Genomic DNA, 27,890 nt, shown 5'->3' with positions numbered 1-27,890 from the left:
TGGTATGAACATGCTCCAGGGACACAATACTGATATATACAGTGTAATGAATAAAGTTTAATCGTGAAACAAAGATTAATCAGAAATAAACAGAGTTAGAAAACCAATAAATAGGAAGACAAATCACACAGACAGACTAGCAGTTTTTCTTATATACAGGACCAGCTAAGCAGAACTGTGGAGAAAGGTGAAAGCTGGACACGTGCAGTCAGTGAAAGGCACTAAGGACCATTTCCCCTCCTCTTAAAGGATCAGGAACAAGTTAAATATAAAAATTCATTTACACAACACTAAACAACATAAAGTGTCAAAAACCTCAATGTTAAGGTCCATGTTCTGGAACGAGGGGAATCTTCTGGTAGCAAGATGCACAGATGAGCACACATAAGATATATATTACGGTAATATGATTTGATAAATACTTTAGAGCTCATACTGACCTGGGATGAGAATGGCTGTATTAAGCTCTTAAAAACACCCCACAAAACCAACCCTCCTCCTCATTAAAACATGTTATAGGCCCATTCGACATATTGTCCAGGGCTACAGAGAGGGCCCATATAGTAAACAAACCTGCAAGCCAGACTCCCTGGTTGTAAAACAGAACTTCAACAAAACACAGTGTTTAAAGGTAAACCAAGCTGACAGAACACTGTGCCACTTCAAATAAACTCCTCTTGTAAGAGCAAATAATTTGTTCTCCAAGCCCCTGTAACAGACTGTTACAGCCAGTTTCTCCAACCTTCCAATTACAAAGGTGTGCAAGCAATTATTTAGTGTTTTCTCTGCTCCAAGGCTCACTTAAATATGTAGAGTACTATTGTTTTCAGCAGCAGGATTGAAACATTAAATCATAAAGCACGTGCCTTTACAGTTAAGTTTTAAATATTTTTAAATGCAGTGCCATGGTTCACAGTGGTATCTTTAAGCCACTGATGTCTGTCAGGTAAAAGACTTTCCAATGGTCTTTTTGACAACACAGTTCAAGAGAAACTCCCTTAAAAACAGATCATTCAACAAATCTTAGCACAACAAGACAGAACACAAAAGGGAAACAGTTATCCCTGGCCTTGCTTGGGCCAAGAACTGACAGCAGGCCTAAGACAAAACAGCATTTAAACCATTTCCAGTCTGTCTTGTTTGAGAAATATGAAACACAAGATAATCCGACTCTATCCAAGCACATTCCAAGTCAGGTCGGCTCTGCAAGAGTAAAACCAACTACATCAAACGAACATTCTGAGTATTTACCCCTTGCTAGAAAAGTTTGTTCCCTAACACCTCGAACTGCTAGGCTGGAGTGTTTCTATCTGTGTCTTCTCTGACCTCAGGTGACAAAGCCAGATCTCGTGTGGACTCCCTGCCCACCCTAATAGAGGGCAGTATGTTCTTCTAGGTCATGATCCTGAAAAACACATTTAAAAACACAGGGAAAAAGCTTACAGCTCATTTCCAATAGCACAGAATAGATCTCCAGAGCAAAATATGCCCTTACAAGGCCAGTTTTAACTGTTATAGATCCTGTCAGAGTCACAGGGTACATCCAGTTCAACATCACGACAGTAAGACAGGGATATCAACTTCTAACTACTCTTAAGTGCTTCACAAGAACATTGCGGTAATTGCAAATGTGGCTACCAGCAAGAACTGAGCGCACCGAAGGAGCTGTCTGTTCTGTCAGGCTTAAGGACTCTGTTTCTCTCATTAGTAACTGTAATTGTAAACCTGTAGTTAACACGTAGATGACACAGAAGTTACAGCCGACTACCAGTGCCCTGGCACGGGAGCTGTTCAGGTGCCTGCAGCTGAGAGTTACAAAGCACACACAATCCAAAGGAGACACATTTTCTGCGACACAAAAGCAACATATTAAAGTGATTATGTGTCTATTAGCAGCATAAATATCAAAGCAAACGAGCAGCCACCACAAATAAATGGTTATTATGAGACACCAGAATTTTTTCCTCTCTGAGCATAAGCCAGAAACCCGAGATGACACAGTCTACACAGCAACACAAACAGCAGCAGCTATTTCAGGGGATGTTGCTGTTCTGGGAAAACTGGACAGTTCACACCTGTTTCAATAGAGGAACGTCCAGTTCATCCTCAGTTTGGAGCACTGGTCCAGTGCCCTGGTAGGCAGGGATGAGAAAACAGAGCCATGATGCTCAGAGTGCCGAGGCTGATGCCAAGTCCTGGTATTAGTGTTGCCCTTAAATAATCTCTGCTGTTCAGATTACAAAACAATTCACATACATTTAAAAAAATCCAGCTCAGAAGCATAAAAAGCAGCCAAAGCAACGCTGCAACACAGCCTTAAAAAGAGTTTTAAAAAAAAAAGCTTTATTTTGCCTTTGCATCAAAGGCCTCACTCCCCACAGCGCCAGCAAATCACACGCAAACAGACAAAAATAAAAGCGCTACCTGGACACACTTGTTTTCTGTTGCACTTAAACAGAGCATGGTCCCTCCCACACATCTCAGGTTTTTGTAGTTCATGTTTCCCCAACCCAACTACTTCCCTGGTACAGCCAGACAGCAAAAGGGAAAAGGACTGTGTATCTGACACACAAAACCATCAGGTTCACAGCCACAGGGAAGAATATTTAAATAAAAGGGTTGGATGCTCTTAATTCAAAGGTTTGCAGCAACCACAAACACAGATCAGTGCAACAGAGGACAATAGTGAAAGCTGCCAGTTATGTGCAAAGCAGGGCATACATCAGATTTACCAGCCTTAAATTCTAGGATTTCAACCGTTTTGAGCTAACATGCCTAGCACTTAAACACACATCTAGAACCCTTATTTTCTATACATTTCAACAAGGATTGCCAACGATAGCTTCCCTGCACAACACATTTAACACATGGAATTTCACAACCATCATATATACCAGTTTAATATTATGTTAATATAACATACAATATATGGGCAACTAAGGAAAAATACTTTTTTTTAAAAGGAAGATCCATACCAGCAAGGCATGGATTTTATAGCCACGTCAAACTGTGCTGTCTCCCGAATTCCACATTCTGGCCAAATCTTACACACTCACTGATTTTTACGGCAATTCTGAACAGGTCACACCTACTGCAGCAGAGAGTCAATGACAGCTCCTGGCTTTGCCGAACGTTTTCTGTTTGGAGAGCAGAAAGGAAAGGGGAAAACATCACCACACGCATCATTACGCTGTCTAGGAAAGATGGGGACCAGCCACATTTCAAGTCAAAACTACACAATGTTGCTCTCCAAAACCAACCAAAAATAACCAAGAAAACCCACGCTGAAGCCTTCCCCAACAGCACACACTTTCCAGAACTAGCAGTATATGCGCTGTCAGCGTGTCAGATGTTAAACCGAACCACAGACACAGTAAAATAAAGCAAGAAGCTGCAAGGGGGGAATGCAGCAAAAGGGCAGCAGAAAAATCCCCAGACAAGCCTTTCCAGACAAGATTTTACCACAGTAAAGAGATTTCACTTGGCATCAGTAAACTTTATACCACGTAAAATTTTAGTGTTTCCTCATTAAGCAAGAGACTTAAGGTAAGTTTGCATGCACAAACTTAAGGCTTTCCCTGAATAAATCCCCCGTTACATACAGATACTCCAAAGTTCTTCACCTTCTACCCGTCTTGGGCCTGGATCTTCCTTTCGAAGTCCTCGGCCTCTCCAGCTTCATCAGAGACTGCCTCAAGCTTTCCTCAGTGTAAGCCAAGTAAACATGGGAAAGGTCCACTTCAAAGGGCTAAAAAAAACCAGGAAAAAACCACAAAATATCAGAATCATTTTATACACTGATCAACGGTGCTTTTGTAACACTAGAGAGACTCGTCTCTTCAAGGGAAAACTAAAATAGGACAGTTTCCCTATAAATAAGCAGTGGTAGGAACATGCAGAACTCAGACCCGTGCAGTTCAATACACATTTACAAAGAGACACTCACATCTTTTTCTTTTTTATCCAGGACAGGCGTCTGTTTCCTCATATTGTTTCCTGTATAGGCAACGCATTTCTTAAAGAAAGAAAAGTCTGTCAGTAAAATCTTCTGTGCACAGTAAAACTGACCACAGCTTTATCAATTCACTTCTGGGCTCAACTAAGCTCCTCAGAGGCTGGTGCTAACATTAGCGTGCACACGAGCCAGCAGGCTCCGCTTACCAGCTGCCATTCTCCAATGTCTTCATTCCAGTGAACATAGTTTTCAATCATTTCCTAGAAAGAAATTAGAACAGTAATTGTTACAGACTTGCGCAACCTACACTCTAGACACAGTTTCCAAAACATACATCCCTAAAGGCCTCGACAAGCTGCTTAAGAACAGTTTTGACCACTCCAAGTTATTTTTGTCAGGACAGCTGTGCCATGTTCAAACACCTCATTTATGCTCTGAAGGCTACAGAAAAATACCACTCCCAAATTGTATATATTAGAGTTCCACTAAAGCATGGGTTTCCCATCATGCCAATGCCATCAGGATACCAATAACCACACAGTAATATGAAAAAACATGAAAGATTAAGGGAAATAGCTTTTATGTTTTCTATTAGTTTGGATCATATTTAAGCTCATAATGATTTTTCTGAACATTGGGGGTTGCAAAGAAAACAAGTGAAGAGTTCCAAGTTCAGTCTTACTACTTTGTATTAATATTATATCAGACATTAGCAAGTACAACTTCACAGTGGAAAAAAGAGGTTTTGAACAGACCCAGAGCATGAGCACACAGTGAATATACCAATGAAATACATAGTGAACATGATTTCTTTTAAACCATTAGGAAAATATGCTGCAAGAGAACTGAGGTTAGTTTATCCCTCTGCTTATAACCCCCGACACATTATAAACCGCTTCTCTAAACCAGATTCCATTACCATGGAATTGTAGGCCAGAGTCATCAAAACTCTGTAGAAATACAACCAAGCCGTTCTGCATTCGTTATTCACACCACTGTGCTGGTTTTAGAGCCACACACACCTGCTAATTCTGAACTTCTTCCAACCGAACTTCAGCAGAAGTCTGTCAAGTTACAAGGATTCACTTGACAAAAGCGACTTTTCCTACTTCAGCATCACCTGGTTCTAACAATCCAGACAATGGCACAAACACATGAACGCAACCGAATTGCAGCTGCTCAGCTGAGTCACAGCAACACACCCCGACTCATCTAGGCTACAGCTTGGCAGACAGCTGTCCATCAGTTCAGTGCCAACACCCCACAAAAAGAAGCCAACTCATTCCGTTTGCTGGACGGAGTGACAGCCAGAGAGCTCGGCACGCACAGCCCAGCCCTGAGCCGCAGGCATCGCGTCTTTGTCTGTACCTGGTAGTCCTGAGGAATGAAGTTGTCTATGATCAGCATCTGGAGGCGAAGTTCTCTGCTCAGCTGCCGAATATTCTCCAGTAGTCCCTCAATCTCCCTCTGATGCTCTTGTTGCAGATCTGCCATCTGAAGACAAAGGAGGCATTTGAGAGGCAGAGCTTACGACATGGTAACAGCCTAAGAGAGTCTTCTGCCTATACAAGGTTTTCGGGAAACAAAAGTAAACTCTGGTTATAAGTACTAGAATATTTATCTCTGAAGTATAAACCCTTTGAAACGTTCCAGCTCAGAGATGGCTGACAATAGCATTAAGTTCTCAGTTTCATAAAAATGAAACTAGCCTTCTGCCAGTCCAGGCTCTGCACTTCCTCAGCTAAGAGCAGAGGAAGAGGTGCAGACAAATTACATCCCTGGCAGACTTCAAGGAAAATCTCTGATCTCAAAGACAAAACGCAATTTTCGTGAAACAGGAACTCTAAATGTCATCCAAGAGATTCACTGATCCAGTGTGACTGAGGAAGAGACAACGAGGGCAAGGGGCAGAAAGGACAGACAAAGAGCAGAGGAGCATTTGGGCTGTGGCAAAGCAGGAGACTGGGCTACCAGCAAGCTACTTTTATTTTGTTTCAGAAATAACCAGTGTTTTTTTCCTTGAAGTTCTGAACATCTCAGGGTCTCACACAGAGCCCCTCAGCCAGGCTTAAAGAAAAGCTCTATAACACACCTCTGTGAAGCTCTGACACCAGACTTAATTAGGTCTTTTTGAATAATGTGAGCTAAACAGCACAGAAAGACATTTCTGGCACTTTTCCCAGTGTTACAGAGCCAACGGCTTACCCTTCCCAGGTACAGCCACTCACGGCACCACAAGGTGAGGACTCCAGACACTAACCTCTGATTTTGCAGCCATAAGCATGGTCCAAACTTTCTTCAGCTTCTTGGTTTTCCCCTGTGCTTCCTCCTGGAGGCTGGTGTACTTCTCCTCAATGTCCAAGCGTTCTTGCTGTGTGCAGCATTTAGCACAGACATCCACACATTAACATAATATAAAAAAATCTGCAATAGTATTAACAAGAGGAGAAACTACCTGGACAAAACAAAGCATTTGCCAAGGGCACAATGACGTGGCTTAACCAGGCTGGCTCAGACCCACAGCAACTGCGGTGCCAACGCGTGGCTCCAAAGGGCAGAGCCACATCCCACCCGTGCACAGTGCCAAGGCACACATGGCTGTCCTGCCATCACTGCTTTCAACCAGCTACTGCATGTAACCCCACCTCCTTCTCCTCGAGCTCCTTGCGAAGCTGTTCTGCTCTCTTCCTTCTTTCTTCCAGTTCCATATTTGATTCTTCTAGAAGCTTCTCTTGCTCCTCTGCTTTTGCCAGCAAGTCCACTCCTCCTACAATCACTTTCTTCTCCAGTGCAGATAGTTTCTCCAACAGGGACTGGTGCTCTTGTCTAGAGAGACAGGTAAATGTAAACTTCCAGCCCTACAGTGCTCACAAGGCAGCAGGTCCAGCTCAGTTTTACAGCCCAGACAGCATTCACAGGGCTGGAAAAACTTGTCTTGCTGACACAGGTTTAAGAGGGGGTGAGGCAGTGCAAGTGACTGCAGGGAGTTCCCTGAGCTCCAGCTCCCATCGCTTCCCCCGCTGGCCTGGTTGTGTTTGTGACAAGTCTCTCTGCTGCACATCCCCTCCGCGAGGGGCTGCGGACACCAGCGGTGTCGCCGGCTGCCCAGGGCCCGGGTGCACAGCGATGCCCAGAGGCAGCCACAGAAACGGGAGGGAAGCGAGCAGAGATCAAGGCGGCTGCGATGCAAAGCAGGGACGCCGGCTGCTGCTGGAGCCGTCTGACAGCAGGACTGTCCCGTCTGCAGCAGCCAGCACAACCTCAGCAGTTTTTGAGCTCCAGAATGGAGAAGCCCTACACCCAAAGCGACATGCTGTGACAGTGGGCTGCAGGAATCCTGGCTTGCTGCACAGCTACTGCCCATTGAGCAGGCAGTACTGCTGCTCTTCACAGGTCCCCACGGTTTGGGTAACTCATTTATGTTTCTAGGCTATAGAAGAAACAAGTGGCAAAAGGATAAAGTTTGTCTTTTCCATGTCCTCTAAACTCTGAAAGCAGAGTAAGCTCCTCTTTTGCTTTGATAATAGCAAGAGCTGACATTCACTTTATACAGTTTGACAGGCACCTCGCCATGCTTCTCCAGATATTGATATCCATACCTGAGTTATAGATTAAGGAAGGAAAAACCCACGTGACCACGCAAACTGCTCAGAGCAGGGCACTCACTGGGCTTTAAGCAAGTCTTTCTCTCTCTTCTCCAGTTCAGCTCTGGCTTTATTTCTTTCTTCTTCTTCCATATCAAGCTTTGTTTCAAGAGCTTTTCTCTCCTCTTCAATCTTTGCTTGCATCTCTACCATCTTATCAGGAGAAACTTTCTTTTTGCCTTTTGAAGAGACAGTGAAAACAAATTAATTCACAGAAAAATAAGACATCCTGTGTATCACAGCTTTTTTTCCAAGTTCAGATTCAATACTTGCATTTAACAAAAATTAATGTAATTAGATGTCAGCTCCAAGCTAGGCACTACTCAAGTCCACCCAAATTTCAGATCACCCTCCCCACCACACCCATTATTCACTGCTCTCATTATGGGCTTACCCACCACAAAGTCAGCACCCAGATATTTTAAGAATGCACTGCTATAAAAATACAGAGACTAGGGAAATTCAGAACAGCCCTATGAAAAAAAAAAAAAACACCACACACACACAAAACAGGCAACCAAGGAAACTTTGATGGAATTCAACCTACGTAGTGGTGACTACCCACAGATTTGAAAGTACTGATGTTTGCTGTGACTTATCCATTGTGCCTTCATAGTGTAACTACTACAGCAAACCAGGTACTTTCATAGAGAGTTACAAAGGAAGTGGCCAGAGCAACTCGCTGAACCAATCGGTCTGAAAGGTTAGTCCCAAACACCTGTGATTTTGAAACAAAAAGTAAGGCTGCTGTTCTTAGAAGTCAGTCTGCAAGTCTTGAGTCAACTTTTGTTGTAATCCCAAGAGTGCCTAAGGCAGGTGAGCAGAGAGATCCCACAAGTCCCAAATCTCCCTTTATTCACTACAAGTGAATCCTTCAGCTTCTTGTTTTGCCCTTCTCCAGACAGGGAAAAAAAAAAAAAAAAAGACGCCAGATGCCTAGAAACTACCAGAAGCCATTGACTGTCAAGGCACTGTTTCCAATGACATAGTACACATGATCAGAACATGCTCAAGAACCTTGTTGTTCAATAAAAGGCTTCTCTTCCCTCCAGTCTTCATGGCATTCAACTTTACATACATATATGACCTCTAGCAGACAAAATGCAGTGTCTTTGTAAACGTGCATGCACACATGTACATATCTGTATGCATGTTCACAAACACAAGAGAATATAATTAGTTTTGTGCAAGGTAAGGACTTCAGCACTACAGCAAACAATGTCTTAGTTTCCACTTGCTAAACTTTGGCATCAGATAATAAGCACTTGTTTCTGGATCTGCAGTGAAAAGAAAAACCTCTTTAGTCTGAGTAAGCAGCTTTCTGAAAATGCTGTACAGAGATCATCATATAAAAAGAGAGAAGCCAGATAAAGGCTTCTTACTCTTAGTACGCAGTCCTATATATACTCAGTTTAGAGAAAAAGGTGAACTAAACTAAGCTGTAAGACCCTTTCACAAGCTCTGCAATTGTATTACAAGGAGGCAGAAATCAATTGCACCAACCTGCTTGATCTTGCATTAGGAGGAAGTAGAAAGTAAATCGCAGAGAGGCAGCATATGCATAAAAATAGGAAGAAAGAAAATATATTATTGCTTTGATCATTTTGGACAGAGATCATCAGCATCAGAACAAGCATTAATTTTATGCATGTTGCTAGAGTAGAAAGCACAGGATAATCACCACTAAAACCCACTCCATTAGAGCAAACATTAACACATCATGACTTTATGCTAAAGCAGATAAAGTTTCTGTACTTCAGTGCTTTGCACATCCAGGATAATCTTCAGCTCACTCTGGCTTTCTCCTGCCCATTCAATGCAATGTAGAATCTAAATGTGACATTACGAGCCTGCCGCAAAGATCATGCCCTAAGAAACAATTAAAGACAATAGAATTCTTCTTGAATAAGAGACTTAATGCTTTCCCCAACCCCAAGGTAGCCAATTCTGTTACATTACCTGTAAAATGTTGGCATACGGAAGGCATGTTCTAAATTTTAACCAATTTTCCAAGCCAATTCTTTGCAAGATACCTGACAGTTGCACATAGGGAGTCTCCGCAAAAGATTTCTCCATTTATTATAATTACACAGGGTATTAGTACGTTAATTTGCAGTAACTGATGCTTCCATAGAGGTATATTGTCAGTTTTGGTTATTCAAGCAAGTGCAGCAAAAAAGGCAAGACAGGAAAGGGATAATGAGACACCACATGCAAAAGGGCCACAGGTGAGGACAGTCAATAACCCAGGCCACCCAGCCACACTTCTCCTCAGCACCAAAAGCCTGGGGCAGCTTCCACAACAGAGCTGTCTCCAAACCGCAGCAGACAGGCTCATCCAGCCGCTGCCACATCAGCGGTTTGCTATTAACTGTCCTCATCCAAATCAAAAATTCAGGTTTCAAGCAAGCTTTGAAAGAGCAAGTTTGAAGCAAGCAGATTCCAAGCCTACCATTGCATGACCCACCAAAGGTCTGCCTTAGGTTGTCACCCTTCTTAACCTGCCTCCACACGTTCTCTGAGCTGATGCTTTCCACTAACATAACTAGAAGAAATGTGATTAAGTATGTAGCAATATTTTCCAGCCTCCCTCCACACGGGAAGGAGCGGACTGCATCTATACAGGATAACCACAACAGTGGGTGAAGTCCCTACAAGCAACATCCTGAGATGCGACTTGTTTCTTCAGTCATCACTAATTGATTGCAGGGTTTTTAAAGGCACAGAGCATCTCTCTGACCAGGAGCAGACCAGGCTGCCCTCAATGCTAGAGCCAAATCTACATCCTCTGTTCCTTTGAACTAAGTCCCACACTGACTGAGAACTCCATGTCATGGGGCAGGTAAACCCCAGCCACCACCAAGGACTTAAGTAACTGACAAAATAAAGCAAATCAATCAAGTGAGTTTTTGCAGGTATAAACCTTGTGTTGCTTGATCATTGAATGCTCCATTCATTTTCTCCAAAACTACTTTTGAGAGGGCAGAGTCCAATATACCATAGCACAACCCATTTCACCTGTCTAGCTGTCCCTGTTATAAACTCATACTGTAGCAACTCCCAGTAAAAAGTTAGCTCAGACTTTTCCCTGATATTTTAGAGAGAGAGTTTAACACAGAAGTTACAAACTTTTTTTTTAACCTATTATTTCTCAATTGTCTTTAGGTCTTCTTCAAGCAGCACACTTAATTGCTTCTTATTCTCATGTATCTGGCTAACAGTATGCACACTGAACAACTGTTTCAAGCATGGAAGCAGCAAAGGAAAGGCATGCTTTAGCAGAGTTAAAAGTTCAGGTTTATTTTTCCAACAGACACAGCAGGGAAGAGTGCGGCATTGCAAAATGGAGTGTGCAATTATGGAAAGGCCAAAGCTTAAAGGACTTAAGAGCTCCCACTCACTAGTGAAGGACTTATCCAGAGGTTTCTCTATGACAGAGCATGTGGAGTCTGAACTACTGCTGCTGCTACTGCCTGGAAAACAGAAATGCATCCCACAGAAAAACCCAGAGACGGAGAAACATGCAGATGGGAAGTTAGTTCTAAAGGAAAGAAACCCAGAAGGGTCAGCAACCTAGTTGAAAAAGGCCCAGGTTCCCATCAGGAAGCATTTGCCAGGACCCCTCCCAGACTCAGCTTGCAAAGCCACTGTTTCCCCAGCACAAAATAGCATGCTCAGAAAGACGCTTCAGTTAAAACCCATCTTAACCAGCCTACAGCTTAAAACGACATGCCAAGGCAGCTTCTGTTTCAAGCGACAACAGCAGACCACCAGATCGTAGTGGAGAAGACTGTGGATATCTGCAGTAGCAGAGGATTCAGTGACCAGGAGTCCTTTCCAATCTCATGTACACAGCAATGTGCATTTTTCCCTCTAGAAGGTGGAATCAGATTACGCAGGGACAGTTGCTGTGTGTTCTTCTGCTGAGCTGCACCCTTACTTTGGAAAGTTTAAACTAGAACAGCTTGTTTGGAAATTATGTCAGTTACTTCACCCTCTGCTCCTTTCAAGCAGCATTTTGAAGGTGGTCTCCTCTTGGGAGGAGATGTGGGTAGGACTTAGTTCTTGATGGAGACAGCAGTCAACCTTTTTGCTTCTAGAAATTACCAAAAGGTGAGAAATTAAGTAAAAGTTGTTACAACTATCACCAAAGGCACAATAAAAGGTCACTTACAACTCTACTTGGACTGATAACAAAGAGTACATCTAAAGCAAGAATGCTTTAACAGGAATTTTTAGACAGATGTGGGTGCTTCAGGACAGGAAGGCAGTTTGAATGTCACAGTTAGTTTACTAGAGAAGCTGGAAGTTGAAGTGTAGCACTGGGCTTGACTTCTCTGCTCCCCATGAAGAAATATCAGAGTTCCCAGGGGCATATCAAGCTCCCTGGAAGCCACAGCATCCCACGGTCCACAGTTACCTGCAGTTCAGCAACAGCCCTTGGGGCTTAGAGGTTACACAGTAGCTTAACACTGGTGTAGGACAAAGCAAACTTCACCATGGGATTTCCAGAGTGCTCCCAAACAAGGGATGTGCAGCTCCCATTCAGCTTTTCAGCTAGCACAAACACACCCAAAGGTCAAGTTTTTCCTTTATCAACGTAAAATAGGACACCAGAAGACTCAGTTACTGAGCATCCATAAGATAGATGAATCCTTTGCCTAAACCACAGCCGAAATTCCCCTCCAACCATTCCCATGGTTATAAAAACCACATCTGCCTACCACTGATCTTTGGTGCCTTCTTCCTCCCACCTCTGCGAGCAGGGGAAGTTCCACACCACCCATCGCAAGCCACACACAGCCACCTTGCGGCACCCGGGGAGCCACCACAAAAGAGGATGTCACCACAAGCACAGCTACCCGAGTGGAAGCAGATACTACACGGGCTCAGAGCCGTCTGTCTACAGAGACAGCACCAAGTAGCTTCGTTTCTAGGAGAGGCATGATAATTGCAGCGGCAGTAGGGCAGCTCTACATCTCCACTGTTCCCCGCCTGGCTCTGGCTACAGTTTCTGACACCAGCTGCTGGACAAGAGGAGGTTGGTGGCACTGACAGGGATCTCTACTGCCTTACCCCGCCGCCTCTTCCGCTTCTCTCCATCCTCTCCAATCTCCCCATCGTCATCTTCATCCTCCTCTTCAGAATCGCTGGTCTCAGAACCAGATATCTCTTCCCCTAGGAAGAGAAGAGTGTGCTTTTTGATGCACTTTCCTTCACCTCATATCAGTTTTTAACTGTGAGAGCAGCATTTGTCCAAACCCAGCAGAGTCCCAGATCAGCTTAAGAGCACCTGCGGAAGTCATTAACGGCTGGGCAGACACACAGCTTGCCATGGCTCAGGAAACTTAAGGAAAATCAAGATAAGCAATTTAATGCTGTGAAGCAAGTGTGTGTATACATTAAAGCTCAAGTGGGTGCTTTTCATGGGAAATAAAGCATCCCTGCACTGCTAAACCATTAAGCTACAAATTTTTCCTAACAAGATCTCCCCATACCTTGAAAGTGGTCAGATGAACAGAGTCCATGCAGACTCGCTACTTAATCAGACCCCTGTATACATGAAGTTAGATGGCTGCTAACTGAGAAACATGTCCAGTTTCACAAATGTTTATCACTGTTGTCATTGCAGACAATGCTCAGATGTTTCAGGCTGAGTTTGGAAACCAAACCAAATAGAATCCAACATTTAACATCCTGCCCTCCCGGTGATGTTAGCAAACATAAGGCTGTTCCGTTCTGTAGCTTAGAGTCTAAAATTTAAGAAGCCGCTTTCAGCCCACCAGAGGTGAAACAGCTACACTCAGCTCCTAACCCTTGAAGAAAGTGTTACTGATAATTTCTGGTTTCTCCTGAATGGGACAGACTCCAACCAGCAAGCCATGATGGAGTTACTACTACAGCTGTTCTGTGCCAGGACCGTCTCTCTAGAGAGACGTGTTGTGCCAAGGTCGCTCTTCAGTGAGCGTTCCTCTGGCAGGGTCCTTCCATGTTGATGGACTAATAGTATCACAAGGCCCTGAAGTTACACGGCTTAAAGAAGCTTCTCGTTTCCCTACACATTGTTTAGAATCAGCCCCAGTTCTAGCTCCCAAATTTGGTTCATTTTTCTCCCCCCCCCAAAAAAAGAAGCATCCCTCCTCTTTCAACAGTGAAAACATTTGACCCTTCATTACTGCGCATTTTAATTCCCACTCTCCCCAGCCCTGCCCAGAGCCCTCCTGCTCTCCAGCCTGGCCCAGGCAAACCCAGCTCAGCCCAGAGCCCAGCACTCCCCCTGGTGCCAAGTGCCACCTCGCAGGCAAAGCCATGTCCCCGCCCTGGGGACACCTCCTGGAATGCAGCAGGACAAACCAAACATCTTCAAACAGAAGCAGCATTGGCATAGAGAGAAACACTTTGAGGAAGGGGAAATCTCACCTTCTTCCAGTTTTTTCTTAAGCTCTTCAATCTCTTTTTGAAACTGGCGGAGCAGAGCATCCTTGGGATCTTCATTAATCCTGGCCTTGTTCTTTATGTTCTTGGCTCGGTTTGCGTACCTGAGGGTGCTGATAGTCTCATCGTAGTTGTAGTCTGCCGGTCCAATGTTTGCGCACTGTGACACACGGAAGACAGAGTTACCGGAGGATAGTGTCTGTAGTTTCAGGGACCCATCCCCAGCTCTGCCAACCTCACACTGCTCCTCTTTCCCAAGCTTTCTTGCTGCTTCTACACCAAAGCTGCTTTTGGCTACCCAAGCACAGCTTCTATTTGATCTTGTGCACACGTGTACGTCTGCATTGTTTTGAACCTCATCTGCACAGAGGCAAAGAGAAAATATAGAAAAAAAAAACCCACACCTAAAGAGTTCTCTAAGCTGCAAACAGCTCTGAAATAAAGAGGTAAATGCCAGGGTGTTCTCCTGGCAAAGTCACTGTGGTACCCCTGCAAAAATGCAGCTTGAGCATCTCTCAGCTTACCATCATGGTTTTGGAATTGCCCCCCAGAGAATCCTGCAGGAGCCGTGTCAGTTTGGAGTTACGGTAGGGCACATGGGTGCTCTTGCCATCCACCAGTGCAGAGATAACATTCCCCAGCGTGGAAAGAGATAGGTTGATCTTGGTGGCTTCCTTTAGTCGCTGCCCCGTGGCTCCAGTTTTCGCTTGTCTTTCGGAACCCTGGAAATGGAGCAGAAAGCAGGAGTTACAACAGATCCTCTAATACATCTCCCTCCTCCAAATAGGATCAACTATGCCCGAAGTCTTGCTAGCAACCACATCACTAACCACCTCAGCCGTTGTTAGAGAACCTGGTCAAGTACTTCAGACATTGTTAGAGACAAGTCAAACAAGCCTTAACTGAAGCTTTCAATTCTGGAGTGCTCAAAGTAATGCAGATGAGAAAATGGAGCTTTTATCCCCATGAACAAAAATTTCATGAGAAGCCAGTCAGCAGGTATGAGGCACCTCAGCTGGAGCTGCTGAGCAGCATCTCCAGCCTCTCCTATCAGCAGGTGAAAGGAGAAAAGCAACACTGCAATTAGAGTTTCATAAAGCAAACTGAACATACATCATGTAAATAAAGTTAACATACAGACACTGAATGCCTTCTGTCTTCCTTTTCCTGCATCTTCTCCAGGGAAAGATACTCCAGTGTAAAGTTTGGGCTAAAGACATGTTTTAGCAGCACAATTATATCAGTTCAAAGTGAGTGACGGAGGGAACTTGCAAGTCATGAACTGCATGATCACAACCATCTAAAAAAAACCCCAAAACCACAAACCTCTTGCAAAGACCCAGTTCTGCTGTCCAGAGGGCTCTTTCCAATGCACTTTATGCATTTAATGATTAATTTATAGAAGCAAGAGAGCCCTTTTACTGGGACAGGCTCTAGCTACACTAAAGGCTCTTCCTGGCACACCTCTGACTTAAAGCCCCAAGGTAATACTTCACAGAAATCAAATGTCCAACAGAAGTCTGGGCTTCAGCTGTGAATCAGGGGACATTCCTTTACTGTACCTTCATCTGGGCACACATTAGCAGGGACACCCACCACATGCTACAGCAGACCCGCCGGGTCCTACTTACAGCAAGATCCACAAGGTGCAGCTTGCCCATGCGCACATGCATGTTTCCATCCACCCCCTTCTCGCTGCACTCAATGGTGATAGTGAAGATGGCGTGCGAACGAGAGCTGTGCTCGTTCATGTTTGTGGCACCAACAGAACCTTTTAGTAGAGAGAAAAAGCAATGTTGTCTTCAGAAGGAATCACATGCTCCTGTAACACCCTTCCTGCTCCCAAAGGAGACTTATTCCCACCTCTTCACCCAACCCTGTTTTTCAGAAGATGGAAGGAGTATGCTCAGGCTCAGCAGCAAGCTGTATTCTTGGACACTGAGGTTGTAGCACATCTCCAATCCAGACTAGACGGGTTACAGCCTGTTGTAGCTCTAAGCCAACCACAGACTCCCATACCAAGAGCAGCAGTTCTCACCTGTTTCTTTAGGGCTACAAAGATCAGTAGCCTCATTCACAGCTGACTCCCGAAAACAGCTGCATTTTGAGAGATAAGAACATAGCAACCCATGCCAAGACCAAACATAGTCAGAATTTAAGATCAGATCCTTTTATGACCTAAACTAAGAAGTCTTCCAGAAAACACTCACCACCTCCCACCCACAGCACAAGGCTAATTGCTGTGAACGGAACTGACAAGGGAAGAGGACCAAGACACACGCTAGTAGTTCTGACAATGCTGGCTGCCCTCTTCACATCTTCCCCTTCACCATTTCCCCCACTGGCACTGGCTGATGTGGGAGGCATGGCCTTCTCTACCTGCCCCAGCAAACGGGCTTTGGGAGGAGCTATGCTTTTTGTTCTGCTCAGCTGAACAATCTTCCCAGCAGCAGGACTATGATCTCTTACTGTGGTCTCACAACCAGACCTTTGTTCCGTCTGAGCTATAAACCTGCCCACAGCAAGGCTACGTACGGTTCTTGTGGCCCAGAGTCATGATTCTGTCCATGTCGTCTGCATTGTTCACAACATAAGCTGAAAGGTCTTTGATATAAACTCCCACGTCAGGTCTCTCTTTAACCTAAGAGAGAAACAGTTCAGGCTGAGCATCCTTAGGAGACTCCAATGGCAAATTTCAGCAGTACTCTAATAGTACAGTGATTTACTCCTCCAAGGTTTTGGGTTGCACACAAAACATTCCAATACTCAGAATCGGCACAGCTAAGGAATAAACACTCATGTAGGGCAATATTCCACTGTTTTCCCTGGTGGCAAACAGTGACTGCAAAGCTCAGTCTACAATTCCTAGGAAGGCTGCTGAGGGCCTTTGGGGTAGAACTGCAGGCACAGAACTGACTCAGACAGAACAGCCAGTTTCTCACTATGCAGCTGAGCAAGTAGAAAAGACTCAGAAGTCAGCAGTGACATCCAGCTACTTTATCTTAAAAGGAATTGCACATGAGTCCAACCTCCCACCTCCCTTCAAGAGCTTCTCTGGTCTTTAAAATACAATATTGCTCACCAATTCCAAACAAACATCCCATTCAGAACAGCAGGCTTACCTCTAATCGCTGTGTCTGGTCTTTTCCTAGCAGGTCCCGCACTTCTTCATTGTAAATTTCCAGGTAGGACACACGAACTAAAAATCTGAAGACAAACAGTTGAGTAGCTTTCTTAGCAAGATATTTGTTGAAGTCCAACAAACACAATGACAGAGTGCAAAGAATATGCAGTGATAGACCAACACGATCCTGTTACTCCATCAAGAACTGCCTAAGCAGGAGCCTTTGAGCTGGGGCCAGAGGTACCGTTTCAGTTGCCATGGTCAAGGTCAGGCTCCCACTACAGACAGACGCACAAAGGACAGAAGCAGAGAAGAGAAGCTGTTTACCTTGTATCCCCCTCTGCTTTGGCAATGTGACCAAATATGTGGGCAAAGGAATTGGGAATGATGCCTCTAAGCTCAGGAACTGCTCGGACCCCTTCCATAGTGAAGGTTTTGCCTGTTCCAGTCTGCCCATATGCAAAAATAGTACCTAAAGAACAAGAAGATATATGAACCAACTCTCAGAAGTTGCTAACTGCAGTTTTACTTCCTCCCTTCTTAGCCTGACAGCAATAAACACCTCTATTTGTCATGGGGTTTAATTTTTCCACCCACTCCAGTAGATACTGTACAAGGCTGGGAGCAACAGAAATGCTGGACAACCACAGCGAACAGGGCTGAGCCACTGTTCCACCAAGCCTGCATGATATCCAAGAAAAAGTCAGCTTGTTTATACTGTGCAAAGTGATTAAAGTATGGAATGCTAGCATACTGAGGTCTCACGCACAAATAATTAAGACAAGCCCAATTAATAACACAGTCAATTAGAGGAAGATCATCACATACCAACTGCAAAACCAACTATTGCCACAGCAGAAACAGTGTGAGGCTTCTACAACCCAGGCCACAGCAGAAGCCCAGTTCTGAACCTGCAGAGGCAGCTACAATTTAGACTAGAAAATCAGTCTGCACAGGAGGAGATCCAGGAACTTCACTGAGATCCCAGACTCTGTTACTCCAGAAGTTTATTAGTTCTGCAGTTTAGCCTAGCACTGCTGAAAACCCAAGATTTGTTTGTCAAGCCACTGACATTACAGTTTAGAAAAGCTGAATTATAATCAGCTGAAACCTGGGTGTGTTAGCACAAGAGCTTAATGAGGCATTTTATAAACCTTTAAAAACTTTCTAATCTGTTGTTTACAGCATACTGTTATGGAAAGCAGTCATTTGTTCCCTTACTAGCATCTGCTTGCCTTTACATAATGCATTTACATGCATAACAGACACACACACAAATCATGGTAACATTCTTCCCAGCTGTAGGAAGCAGCAGATTATCTGTGGGGTAGGGCAGATGTGTTTAACTAGTCATCTTAGTTTAAAACAGCAAAGTTTAGAGGAGAAAATGCAGCAGTTATATGCACAAATCTGGTACGCATACCTAGTTACTGCAGGACCGGGGCAGCTGCCTGGTTACTGCAATTGTATAGTGAAGAGACACTGAGAATTCTGATAATGAGATAAAGTGTGTGTCTTTTACAAACACAATAAAACCATACAACCAACTGACCTTGGCTGAGCCTTGTCCATCACCAATCCCCCACTGTTAATGGTACAACCACCCAGCACTCAGAACAGCAAGTTCCTTCAGGCTACTTTAAGTTAGAGGCCACAACATGAACAATACAAGGCTATAGCCCTCAGAAAGTGAAGCTCCCTTAAATAAGACCAGCAGGAACTCTAACAATGCAAAGGAGAGGCGATCCTTGAATTAAAATAACGAGGGACTTACCATTGTATCCTTCCAGGACAGAGTCAATAATAGGTCTTGCAGTTAAATTATAGACATCCAGCTGTTTACTCTCTGGTCCAAACACTGTGTCAAACGTAAATGTCTTGGGGGGCTCATTGGATGAGTCTGTTTTATGAACGGTTATAGTTCCTCTCATTTCATCTACGTTGACTGCCATTTTGTAGCCCGTAGCTTTCTCTCGTTCATTAAGAGGCCGGCATCGAACAACAACCTTGACATTGTCACAGCTCTCTGGCTTGTCCGGCTTCTCAGGCTTGTTGATCTATAATTATTCAAAAAGCAAAAAAAAAAAAATTACAAAGGCTGTAAAACTGCTGTTAACATACCTGTGTGTTTATGCACAAATGCTGTTGAATCAATTCAAGCAGATGTGTACATCTCCACAGGATCATGAACTCATGGACTTAAAGCCAGAACCAGTTTATAATTAAGAGCTAAGAAAATAATGTACACTTTTTCAGTCAATGCAATCTTCTGTTTGCTAAGATGGAAACTGAGTAAAACTCGAGAAATTCACATTCAATATAATCTATTAATGTGCTCAAGAAACAGTTTCCTGCATTTTGCTGGAGGAAGGTGCATTCGTGCCGCTCCTTTCCATTGTCACCGACCACGCTCTCTCACTGGCGCGCACAAGTCTCAGACCTTAGAGGTGACATGAGCAGATGCCAGTGAGCACTGGCTGAGGGGAATTCATTTAAGTTACTAAACTGGCTGAATTTTAAATTTTATAATTTAGAAAATTCAAATGCTGTATCGTAAAACCTCCCAAACCTTTTCTTTCACAAAGTAGTTAAATATGAATTTGGAAGCACCACTGATTGATGTTGTATGCTTCTCCTGACTAAATAAATCTAAACCACACTTGATCTAGCGAAGTCTAAGGCACCATCCTTGGTGAGAGGGGCTGTGGCCGAGCGTTTGTCTGCTCCTGAAGCAGCTCTCTGGGATGCCATCAAGAAACAAACCTGGGTTCCAAGAGCCTCTCCCACCCGCTGCCCTCTGCCCAGATTCCCGTCAGGCCTTGGCAAAGACTCTGGAGAAAGCAGAGAGCTCGTGAGCCTCATCTTGGTGGAGGATGGATCCTACAGCCCAGTTCTAGCACCGCAGGTACGGGAGAGTTCCCGAAATCAGCTACAGAACCAGCGAGTCACCAGGAGCCACACGCCGTGTCACCCGCGGCCTCCCGGGGAACGCACCGGCCGAACCGCTGCCAGGGCGGGACCTCGGCCCTGAGCCCCCAACCGTCAGCTCCCCGGTCAGGGCCACCTGCCGGCGCACCAGCCCGAGGAGGCCCGGGAGCAGCGGGGACACCCCGGGAGCAGCGGGGACCCCCCCCGGGAGGCCGGGCCAACCTCCGCCCTGCCCCACCCGCAGCTCCGCTCAGCCTGACAGGACGGCACACGCCACCCGACATTCCCCATCCCCCGGCGCAGGCGGCTCCCACACCGAGACAAGAACGGGAACACAGGCCGCGGGGCCTCCGAGCTGGCGAACCCCCCCACCGCCGGGCGCCGCGGCTCCTGTCAGCGATGGGCCAAAGAACGCAGGAACCGGGCGGCACCAGGGCCGGGCCGCCGCCCCCTCGGCCGCTCACACCGCGCTACCCGAGCCCGGCGGCAGCCACCAGCTCCGCGGCGGACGCGGACCCGGCGCGGCGGAGCTCACCGGCATGGCGGCGGCGCGGGCACGAAGCGACACCGAGCGCAAGGCACCCGCCGGGCGGCACAACGGAACAATAACAGCACCGCGCCTGCGCCCGCCCCGAGCCGCCCCGGCCCGCAGCCAATCGCCGCGCTCTGCGGAGGCCGGGGACCCAATGGCTGACGGGGAAGGGAGGAGCCCGGCCTGTCCCTCGCAGCCATAGGTGGCAAGCCCCAGCCAATGACAGGGGCGGACGGCGGGGATGGGCGGGGCGTTGCCATGGGAACGGCGGGCGGCGCGGCGGCCCGTGTCCGGTGCCACTGCGGCTCGATGGCGCCGCCCGGGGGTTCTGGGCCTGCGCGACTGCGCCCCGGAGTGGGTTGACGGAGCTCCGGGGGGACTCCGGTTCTGGGCCTGACAGGGAGCTGACAGGGACCTGACAGCTCCCCTGACAGGGAGCTCTGTGGGTTCTGGCGGGGCTCTGGGCCTGGCGAAGCTCTGAGGGGACTGACAGGGCCCAGTGGGTCTGACAGGCTCCAGTGGGTCTGGCAGGGCCCAGTGGGTCTGACAGGGCTCCAGTGGGTCTGACAGGACTCCAGAGCTGACAGGGCCCAGTGGGTCTGACAGGGCTCCAGTGGGTCTGACAGGGCTCCAGTGGGTCTGACAGGACTCCAGAGCTGACAGGGCCCAGTGGGTCTGACAGGGCTCCAGTGGGTCTGACAGGCTCCAGTGGGTCTGACAGGACTCCAGAGCTGACAGGACTCCAGTGGGTCTGACAGGCTCCAGTGGGTCTGGCAGGACTCCAGAGCTGACAGGGCCCAGTGGGTCTGACAGGGCTCCAGAGCTGACAGGGCTGCAGCCCCAGCCTGTTCTCCACACAGGCAGGAACTCCATTTCCTCCTTTTCCCGATCCCTGCTCTATCTCTCACTCGCCTCCCAGGTATTTCTTCACACCCAGGTCCTTCAGCGGCAGGTCACGGGACATTGTTCCAATTCTGCTCCTCCCCATGCTGCCTTTGCCTGGACACTGAGGCCTGGGATGCCAGAGCACGGTCAGGAATAACCAGCAGGGAGCATCAAGCACAGGAACAAGCTGAGGGCTGTAGCAGACAATCGCTCTGTATTTCTGCTAGAAGGCTGTAAACTGGAGCAGGAATGTGGACAGGATTGACCTGGGGTTTCCAGAAGCGTTTCTGATCACACCCACCAGTGTATCACAGGGCTGGGAACACACCAGTAATGACAGGACAGGGCCATTCCCTCAGCCCCGGCTAAGTGTCACCAGGTGAGTCAGGAAGCTCAAGTTCAAGGTCTTCAGCAAACACAGTCGCTTTACTGTTTATACATTGCCACAGTATTACTCAGAGCCGTACTGTATGCAAAGATTTGTAGACTAACAGGGTAATTTAGAACCAAAAATGCATAACCCTAAAGGCTGGTGAGAAAACGAGGAGTCGTGTGTGCGCAGACAAAGCTGAGGAACAAGAAAAAGTTTAACATAGAATATTGGAACCTGCTCCCCATGGAAAATGCTAGATGAGAAGAGCAAAGAGAACCTGGAACCAAGAGGAAAGCTGAGGAGGGTGGTTGTGAGAGGTGGGGAGACCCTGGCTGGAGGCAAACCTGGGGTTAGACACTGGCAGGGCAGCCCAGCCCTGGGAGGGGACGGGGCACGCGTTCTGTGAAAAACACACCAAAAAATGATCCTTCCCCGTGTCTGGAAGGAAAACAGGCCTCAGCAGATGCTGGGGATGGCGTGGGTGCAGCCAAATGGTATTTTGGACAGGGCCATGCCAAAGCTAAAGGGGGTACGGGAGGATTTGGGGGCTATGCTGAAGGTTACCATGGTTTTCACTTCGTCCTGATCCCAAGAACGCGCAGCTTTGCCGGCCACATACATGGATCCCTGCCCTGCACAGGCGACACCGACCCAGGCAGGCTGGGACACGGCTCCCTGGGGTTTGGAGATCCTGGAGACCTGGTGATCCATTCCCCGGGGGATCAAGCTGGAGCAGGACAAGGCTGTGGTTCGCCAGGACAAGGCTGCTCAACCAGGCTGTGCTCACAGACCCACTGCTCTTTGCAGGAAGCAGCTGTGCCAAAAAAAGACTTTCTCACCCATTAAATGCTGGGTTTTTTTTTTTTACCCTGGTGCTTTTCTTACACACAAGTTATTTGCCGAGACGTTCAGTGGCGCCTGGGCTTCCAAAAAACCCCAATGAGGAAGCCCACATCCACCACTCTTTACAAAGAAAAGCAAAAGTTTTATATCCAGTAACATTTTTTTTTTCCTGCTGTTAAAGAGACACCAAAGTGTCAGAATTGAAATGGTTTCAGACAGAGATGTTCTCACTGCTTGGTTCTTCCGTGGTATCATTCAGAGCTGTTTATTTCATGTAAATACATGCTGACTCTGGAGAGTGGTATTTCCAAAGTGGTGGTTGTGTATCTTTAACAGCAACAGAGAAAGATTAGCCTGTTTTAAGTGTTAACTGGGTACTAATAAACCCCCTAAGAATAGTTATCTTTGAGCTTTTGTATGGAAACGATGGGCCTCTATTTGCCAGAAACTTGGAATCAGGTGATAGCAGGTTGCAACTTAACAGCTGTGCCAATGGAGAGGTGAATGTGTGAAAGGAGGTAAAGGGAGTAACTGCACTGCTCGAGCCAAGGTGACTCCAGCAAGGCTTCGCACAGCCCGGGAGGAAGAAGCTGGACTGCACTGTTGTTGAGCCACCTGACATGTTTGCTTTCATCAGGAGCTTCCCCTCAGGGAGACTGGGTGACAGGATTGCTCGATCTGCAAACAAACAAGCCCTATGACCACTCCTGACTTGGTTCTCAGTGTTGGAGAGACATCACGAGAGGAAATAATGCTCAACACAAGGAGCTGGGATGTTGCTTTATAATTATTTTCTCAGTTTTGACAGCGGCTCCCATCAGAGAAACTGGCTCAAAGACTTGCTATGAAGTGCCCTGGATCTCTGGAGAGCTCCGGACTTGCCTTCCTCCTGGAAAATGCCTTAGCCAGAGAGGCCAGGGCTTGGAAAGTGCCGTTTTCCAGAATCTCACCCTAAGGTATTCTCCCCTGTCCTCTTTGGAAGTCCCTAAGGGACTCTGCAGAGAAGCAGTGCTGGTCCTGCCACCTAATCCCCCTGAGTGCAAAAGTCATCCTGCGTGGACTAAGCTTATTGAGGGGGAGGAGGGTCTGCATTTGTCCCATCTTACATCTTATTAATGGTGCTTTGCATTTTATTTTGACTTGAGTAGTTTTGGGAAATCTGGTGGAGCAGGTAAGAGCAGACAAATCGATGATAAAGTCATAAATATGTCAGAGTTAATTGTGCTCGACACCATTTTTGAGCCCCATCTTATTGAGATGGGAGAAGGAATTAACTGAGGGCTGACAGAAACCCAGCCCCGTTCCCCGCTGCCAAGACAGGTCACTCTGCTGCCTTAGGAAGCTACAACGCTTAAAGGTCTTGTTGTAAAATGGAAACAGCAACGCTCCGCTGCTTCTGTGAAGTGTGTCAGATCACAGAAGAACACACAAAACCACCCTACCAGCCTTGTCACAGAATCACAGAATCACAGAATCACAGAATGTTAGGGATTGGAAGGGACCTCGAAAGATCATCTAGTCCAATCCCCCTGCCAGGGCAGGAACCCCTAGGTGAGGTTACACAGGAAGGCGTCCAGGCGGGTTTTGAATGTCTCCAGAGAAGGAGAATCCACAACCCCCCTGGGCAGCCTGTTCCAGTGTTCTGTCACCCTCACTGAGAAGAAGTTTCTTCTCACATTTAAGTGGAACCTCTTGTGTTCCAGCTTGAACCCATTACCCCTTGTCTTACTGTTGGTTGTCACTGAGAAGAGCCTGGCTCCATCCTCGTGACACCCACCCTTTATATATTTATAAACATTAATGAAGTCACCCCTCAGTCTCCTCTTCTCCAAGCTAAAGAGACGCAGCTCCCTCAGCCTTTCCTCATAAGGGAGATGCTCCACTCCCTTCATCATCTTTGTGGCCCTGCGCTGGACTCTCTCCAGCAGTTCCCTGTCCTTCTTGAACTGAGGGGCCCAGAACTGGACACAATATTCCAGATGAGGTCTCACCAGGGCGGAGTAGAGGGGCAGGAGAACACTCTTGCACTAGTGTAGAAATGCTATTTTTTTTCCAAGTATTTTTACTACCAAATAAAGCAAAATAGTGAAACAGACAAGGCGATGAGGAATATTAGATGAAATGGTGGTAAATGTTTGTTCTGTGTAGCTGCTCAGCCCTTTCAGTTCTCCTACAATAATGTTCAAATGCATCCCGTGGCTCATGGGGCATTGGACCGGCAGCCAGAGGACAGTCCTCCCTCCCACCGGAATGCATCCTCAAATAAGAAATAAGAAAGCAAAAACTGAGTACGTTTTACCTTGTACCTTGGGGCAGTCATAAACCTGGCTTCTGTGGTCCCAGCACTAAGCACATTCAAGGGCTGTTAGAAAAGAAATCTTGCAGAGAAATCAAAACCTGCTCCTGGCTGCGGTTTCTCCCTCCCTGGTGAGGGTGTCTGAATGAAACGTGCTGCACTGGAGGCCTCGATCTTCTCAGGAGGGGAAATCATGAGCGCCCTCAGCACCTTGTTTGTAAGAGCTGGGTTCTGTGGTTCATACACACTGTGCAGATGGATGCTACCCCAGTCAAAGCTCCAGTAAATTCCAGTCCTAGGCTCTTGTAAGCACAGCTAGAGCCTGACTGGCTGGGCAACACAGATGAGTACTTTAAACTGCTCCACAATTTGCCCTTGCCCTCGCTCTGTAGACACAGCCAACAACTTTCTTCATTTCAAGCCTCCAGACATCTGAAATGTTAATTAGAGCACTTAGAATGATCTGCATCTTCCTTTGGAGATATGTTAACAAAATCATCAAAGCGCTAACTGGATTTTCCTTCTAACTTTTTCTTCCCCTCAGGGCACAGACATCTCTGTCGTGTTACAAGAAAGCTGTTCTCTGGATTGCAGTTCCAGTTTTACCCTGAAACATTTGCCTTGGCTGCCAGCATCTTGAACCGCTTATTGGCATCAGTAAAGGTACTGAATCTCTGTCAGCTTTTTCCCAGCTAGATTACCGATTGGGGACGTAAGGGGTATGTAATCAGTTTATATGCAAAGCAGGTACTATGTTTGGCAGCAGATTTACAGAGCAGTCAGGCTCATTGCTGGGGAAGGCTTTTAAGCGTATATATATGTATATACACATCCATATATATATATATATATATATATGAACTCAAGTGTTTGATGAGGTTCCACTGATTTACAGTCTTCGGTAGAAGTATTTGTGTGAATTGTAGTCCAAATGCTGCGAGAAATACAGAAAACTCATTATCATCTTGTTGTCTCTGCTAAACAGGAAACATTTGCATTACCACTTTCAATATTTTAGTTTTGAAACCATTATTCTTAACCAAACCCTGGGGCCAACTTTTTTGCCATTGAAAAAACACCAAAGTTATGACTTGAGCTGAGCATCGCAGTTCTCAGTTCTATTTAGATCGATACCAGCATTTGGAAAAAGCATATTAATTAGTATCTCTGCTGAGAAGAGGAATAATGTTGCATTGGAAATACTGTGGCATTGCATAGTCTAAAAATTGTGCGGTATGTGAATAAAAGTTGCACCAAGAGGAGGAATTATTTTGTTTCACTTTGGATTTCCTTGCTCTGTTAAGAGCTTCGAATGACTTTTTCTACAGCTAAACTAATTCAGAAGCAACTGTAACTTCAACTAAAGTTTGAAACTTGTGCATCTGTCATAGAATGACAATTATTTCCCCGAGACTGTTACCTTCTTTACTCAATGTTTTCTTCTTCTTCTCCCTTCAGGCCCAATTAAAATATCTTCAGTGCATTGTAATTTCCTGCCTTGTCCTTGCAGCAAAAACCAATGAAGAAGACGAGGTCTGTATGTTTAATTTTAAACACACTAAACTCATCTCTTGTGTTCAAGTTGTGTTCAGGTCGTTCAACCACTTGGGCACAATGAGGAAGCGTTAACTTGTTCACCCGAAGTGGTCCTTAGCGCGTGCCAGTAACATTTTCAGTCCCGTTTCATCATTGTTTGGAAGAATTGTGACCTTCATGGATGAAGGACTTGTATTTGCTTATGGAATGGATGCGTTTCCCTCCTCCTGCTCTTAAACCTCTCTCCTTTCTTCAGAACCCACAGCTCACAGTAAAGCTTAGTCTGGAGGGGACACTCAAGATGCACACACACGGTTTTGTGTGCACAAGAGTGCTGTTGTTCCGTTGTTACAGGTCCTGGGAGGGTGAGATAGGTGAGACAGAGCAGAGGTTCTTCAGAGGAAGCTTAAGACAGGTGAGTTTGCTTGGAGTCAAAACTGGTTTCTGAACCTGGTGAGGAAATGACTCAGGTCTGCATGTCAAGGTGAACGTGTAAAACCAGCAACTGCCCGTGTCAGCGTGAGATTGCACAGGATCATCTCTCACAGCAGAACACACTGATGGACTCTTTGGACATTTACGGACAAGAGCCAAAAGCGTTTCAGATTGCATTGATCCTCTTCATTCCATTTTGAAAAAGAACAGGAAACCTAGGAGCTGCAATCGTGCATGTCTCTTCAAATGACTTCTGCTGCAGCGAAATGCTCTCAGCCTTTCGTAGGATGTGTCATGCTGAGGTTATTCTTTTCCCCTCAGCTAAAAAGGAGAAGCTGAGTCAATGGCCACAGGAAACGAGAGAACTGTGGCAGGCCCTATAGAACAGGCCCAGAGGAAGCAGAACTAACGAGAGGGGGAACATGTGTGAGCGATGCAGCGTTCGGGAGGCTCCCTGGGCTGGCTGCGGTCGCCGTTCGGATGGGAGCTCTCTAGGAACGTGCTCTCCTGCAGGAGCGTTCTGCTTCGCCCTCTGGGATCCTATCAGCTCGTCAGATCCCTTCACAACACAGAGAAACACACACACTGTGTAGGATGTTTGGCTTCTTTATTAATTTTTTTTTTTTTTTTTTTTTTACAGGTAATACCATCGGTGAAGATGCTTGCAGTGCGGAGTGGCTGTAGATGCTCTCCGGCTGAGATCTTGAGAACGGAAAGAATTATACTAGATAAGCTTCATTGGGATCTTTACACAGCAACACCAATGGATTTCTTACACATTGTAAGCACTAAGTTTTGCAAACTTTTTTTCTTTAAAGAAACAGCTCCTTATCAAATAAGACTAGAAAACACAGATGCGCACACATACGCACACCCACACATCCTTCCCAAGATGCTTTGAAAA

General features: G+C 46.1%; 2 protein-coding genes across 6 annotated transcripts in view; both read right to left on the bottom strand.

Annotated features, from left to right (window-relative positions):
- Positions 1-8: 8 nt before the first annotated feature.
- Positions 9-20,689, bottom strand: KIF3A (kinesin family member 3A). Of its 5 annotated transcripts, XM_065644023.1 has the most exons (19): positions 20,622-20,689; positions 18,933-19,215; positions 17,486-17,630; positions 17,157-17,241; positions 16,570-16,675; positions 15,666-15,805; positions 14,559-14,756; positions 14,020-14,194; positions 12,676-12,777; positions 11,001-11,072; positions 9,103-9,111; positions 7,622-7,778; positions 6,601-6,781; positions 6,216-6,326; positions 5,324-5,449; positions 4,162-4,215; positions 3,947-4,015; positions 3,624-3,748; positions 9-3,137 (listed from the first exon to the last, which is right to left on the bottom strand). In XM_065644023.1, the coding sequence occupies exons 1-19, from the start codon at positions 20,625-20,627 to the stop codon at positions 3,089-3,091; spliced, it is 2,193 nt and encodes a 730-aa protein (XP_065500095.1). In that variant the 5' UTR covers positions 20,628-20,689; the 3' UTR covers positions 9-3,088. The 5 variants fall into 5 exon arrangements, with proteins under 5 accessions (XP_065500095.1, XP_065500092.1, XP_065500091.1 ...); XM_065644020.1 differs by lacking the exons at positions 9,103-9,111; positions 11,001-11,072 and having other exon boundaries at positions 9-1,405; positions 3,057-3,137; XM_065644019.1 differs by lacking the exons at positions 9,103-9,111; positions 11,001-11,072.
- A 6,952-nt stretch (positions 20,690-27,641) lies between these two features.
- SEPTIN8 (septin 8) overlaps positions 27,642-27,890 on the bottom strand; it is a 38,139-nt gene continuing 37,890 nt past the window's right edge. The window contains exon 11 of the transcript XR_010606915.1: positions 27,642-27,688. The gene's annotated coding sequence lies outside the window, so the exon portion shown is untranslated. The remainder of the gene's footprint in view (positions 27,689-27,890) is intronic.

Source organism: Caloenas nicobarica, chromosome 13, assembly GCF_036013445.1.
Source record: "Caloenas nicobarica isolate bCalNic1 chromosome 13, bCalNic1.hap1, whole genome shotgun sequence".
Lineage (NCBI taxonomy): Eukaryota > Metazoa > Chordata > Aves > Columbiformes > Columbidae > Caloenas > Caloenas nicobarica.
Note: the sequence above shows the minus strand (reverse complement) of the source record. Positions and strands in the feature narration are given on the sequence as shown.